At 37.4% G+C, this 3,713-nt stretch overlaps 2 protein-coding genes across 2 annotated transcripts in view; both read right to left on the bottom strand.

The window, feature by feature from the left end:
* LOC105297069 (cadherin-23-like) overlaps positions 1 to 3,693 on the bottom strand; it is a 16,622-nt gene extending 12,929 nt beyond the window's left edge. Inside the window, exon 1 of the mRNA XM_023534909.1 lies at positions 6 to 3,693. Coding sequence (XP_023390677.1) covers positions 6 to 1,442 — 1,437 coding nt within the window. The 5' untranslated portion in view covers positions 1,443 to 3,693. The remainder of the gene's footprint in view (positions 1 to 5) is intronic.
* Positions 1 to 3,713, bottom strand: part of LOC105297013 (protocadherin beta-2) — an 87,838-nt gene that overhangs the window by 23,304 nt on the left and 60,821 nt on the right. The window lies entirely within an intron of this gene.

Raw genomic sequence — 3,713 nt, 5'->3', positions numbered from 1 at the left:
CCCGCGTCTCTGTCTGTGGCGCTGACGCTGCCGATGTGCAGGGCGGGGCTGTTGTTCTCGCGGACGAACAGCGTGTAGGAGGTTTGGGTGAAGGCCGGGGCGTTGTCATTGACGTCGGAGACCATCACCGTTATATTGCACTCGGTTTTCAGTCTGGGGGTACCCATATCTATTACGGTGATGGTGATGTTGTACTCGGCTCTTACCTCTCTGTCTAGTGCTTTTTCCGAAACTACAGTGAAAAAGTTCTTGAAGGTCGGTTTTAGAAAAAAGGGGACGTCATCTTGAATAGAGCAAACCGTCCTCCCATTTTCCCCAGTGTCTTGGTCTCGGACACTAAAGAGAGCCACAAGGGTCTCTGAGGCATTCTCTGGAATTATCTTTGTAACTGATGACATGGTCACTTCTGGTGCATTGTCGTTTATATCTATTACAGTAATTAGAAGAGTGCATTTTTCTGAAAGACCCCCACCATCTGTTGCCTGAATATTTATAATGTAGGACTGTATTACTTCAAAATCTAAGCTTGATCTCAGGTGAACTTCCCCAGATGTTGGGTTTATTTCAAACGTTTTACGAATGTCTTCAGATGCGTAGAAAAACATATAAGATATTTTTCCATAATAGCCTGCATCCAAATCCTTAGCAGTGATGGTTATTATCCAGGATCCAATGGGTGTGTCCTCCAGGATCTGCACCTCATAGAGCTTCTGAGGAAACTCAGGTGCGTTGTCATTGATGTCCAAGACCTTGATGAGAACCAAAGTTGTCCCAGACCTGGGTGGAGATCCACCATCCAGAGCTATGAGTATTAATCTGAGCTCAGGTTCCTCTTCGTGGTCTAACTCTCTGTCCAGGACTAGTTCTGGGTATATCTTTCCATAACCGCTGTCTTGAATTTTAATGTAGAAATGAGAATTGGGACTAATTGTGTAGTTTTGGAGACTATTGCTTCCAATGTCCAAATCTTGAGCACTCTCCATTAGAAATGTGGTTCCAGTAGTGGCACTTTCTGATATTTTCAAAAGTATTTCCTTATCCAGAAATGTAGGGGAGTGATCATTTATATCTTTGATGTGCAGCTCAGCCCAAAAAAACTGTAAAGGGTTTTGCAATACCACTTGAAAATGCAGCACACAGGGCTCCGTGGAGCCACATAGCTCTTCTCGGTCCAGTCTCTTATTTAGGAGCAAATCTCCAGTCAGCAAATTGAGGTGCAAATGCTTTTCATTATCATCAGACACTACTCGGGCCTCCCGTGAGGACAGTTCCTCCACCCCAAGCCCCAGATCTCTTGCCAGATTGGCCACAAAAGAGCCAATTTCTGTTTCTTCGGCCACAGAATAGTGCACAGAATTAGGACCCGCCTCAGACAATCCCAGCAAAACAAAGAGAATCAGGACTTGCCTTTTCCGCAGAGCGAGTACTCCTCTGATCTTCATAGTTCCTTTAAGCAACGTCTTTTATGGAAAATTTTAAGTTCAGCTCTAATTTGGGAGGCTGAAATGCTGCGTTTTAAAATTAGTACTCCCCAAAGGGTGTATAGCTCTCCGGCAGCTCTGTAGGTGAAGCTCCTTAATACCTCTCTTTTCAGTGGGTGAGATGTTCCCTGTTCCTCTGAATAATGGAGCCCAATGTCCTCCATGCAGTTTTCATCTTGTCCTGCAGCGCCACCATGTGTCTCTAAATCTTCTGTAATTTTTTTCTCTTTGAAGAATTCATGAATAATACTTCCGGAGTATTTTAAAGCAAATCCCAGACATCTTATATTTTAACCTCTAAATACTCCATTGATTATCTCTCATAGACAAGGACTTTTAAAATATAACTACTATACCATTATCACTATACCACTATCACGATCAATAAATTTAGCAATAATCCCTTGAGATAACTTATACTCAGTCTATGTTTGGTTTTCTCCAGTTTTCTCAAAAATGTTTCCTATTGTTGGTTTGTTTGAATCAGGATCTAAACGAGGTCCATACAGTGCATTTAATTATCACTGTTTTGAATGCTTGACAAGAAGAATCCATTAAAATGTTTTGAAGAAATTATATTTTATTCAGTCCATTTCTTGACTAATTGCAAAATATTCTCTCCTCAACTCTTGCAAATACTTGCTGAGGTCAGCCAATTATAGTTAATAATGTATTTACTTTTTTATTTATATATTTTAAAATACACAAGGATGGACATGGCATATAAAATAGAGATAATCCTCATCTTTAAGGAGTTCACAAATTAAAAGAAGTTGGCAGCAAGTAATTAAATCATATCACAACATATGAACAAGTAAAGAGTAATACACAAATATCTGGAAGGGACATGTTATACCTAGGAGGCAGCATAGCACAGTCATTACGAGCATGGATTTTGGAACCAAAATGTCTACATTAGAATTCTAGTCTGCCACTCACTGTCAGCATTAAGTACGTTATATATCTCTGCTTCCTTACCTGGAAAATAGAGGTAATAATAGTATTCAGCTCCTAGGATTATTATTGTCTGGCATGCGAAGAAGCTATGACACTTTATATCTCTTTAAGCTAGTGATTTTCCATCATTTCCCCCATTAAGTGCAATAAAGACAGGAAGTAATCTTAATACTTCACTTTATTAATAGCTTATGAGTTGTTGTTCTCTATGTTAAGCAGCTTTCATTTAGCGGGGAAAGATCTTGCTCCTACTTCCACTTCTAAAAAATAGAAAATTAGAATTTAATTAGCCAACATGGAGTGACTTCTATTCTCTTTATTTTTCTTGAATTCAAAAAATAATTAATCAGTTCACACAGTTCAAAAGAATTGGTAGTGAAATCTTAGCTTTCAAGAAATGTAAACATCAGATTATTTTGGAAATGCTAGAGCAAGAGATTGTACTTCCTGACAATATTAACTAATATCCAGTCCCTCTACAATGTTAAGATGAAGTTTAAAAATATCTTGAAGGGGCAGTTTCTAGCACTGATTCTAGTTTGTGGCACTAGAAGCAACAGAAGCAATCATTATAGTCACCCTCACTCATTTCATCGTTCTCATGCCTCCTCTTTCTCATACATATGCTTCCTTTTCCTCTATATTCTGACTCATTTTGTTCATTACACTTTCCTTTAACGTCATATAGGCTTTAGATTTTTTTAATGAAATTTATTGGAAAACTTTTTCCCCAACAATAAAGGCTTTTTCTTCTGTAATATAGTTAGATCACTAAAGGCAAGCATGGTTGGTTGGTGCCTGTGTAACATGAGACAAAGCTTACTCCTACAATGGTTTGAAATTTTTAAAAAATTAGAACCTTAAAGGACTATCTTTTGATACTTATCAGTGTTCTACCTACATCTCCTCAAAAAGTGGTTTACAAATTTTGAGTTAATATCCCTTAGTAGGTCATGAAATCAATTTATCATGACAACATTAGAAAATTAAGTAGAATGGAATAACACAGGTAATTTCAGATTGCATCACAAGAAAGCTAAGCATTAGAAAAAATAATTAACAAACATTTATTTCTATTATGTTTGTATGTTGCATAATCCGTACAACATAATTTTTCTACTGGCTATAATTCTTTTAAGTTTGAAAATTGTACCCATTGTATATACATTAAATCCTGAGAGAAAACAGGAGGCAAAACATTATATACATTAGCACACAAGTACATTTTATACTATACAAATTATTATTCAGGCACTTGCATTTAACTAGATTGTA

Source organism: Pteropus vampyrus, unplaced genomic scaffold, assembly GCF_000151845.1.
Source record: "Pteropus vampyrus isolate Shadow unplaced genomic scaffold, Pvam_2.0 Scaffold134, whole genome shotgun sequence".
Taxonomy (NCBI): Eukaryota; Metazoa; Chordata; class Mammalia; order Chiroptera; family Pteropodidae; genus Pteropus; species Pteropus vampyrus.
Note: the sequence above shows the minus strand (reverse complement) of the source record. Positions and strands in the feature narration are given on the sequence as shown.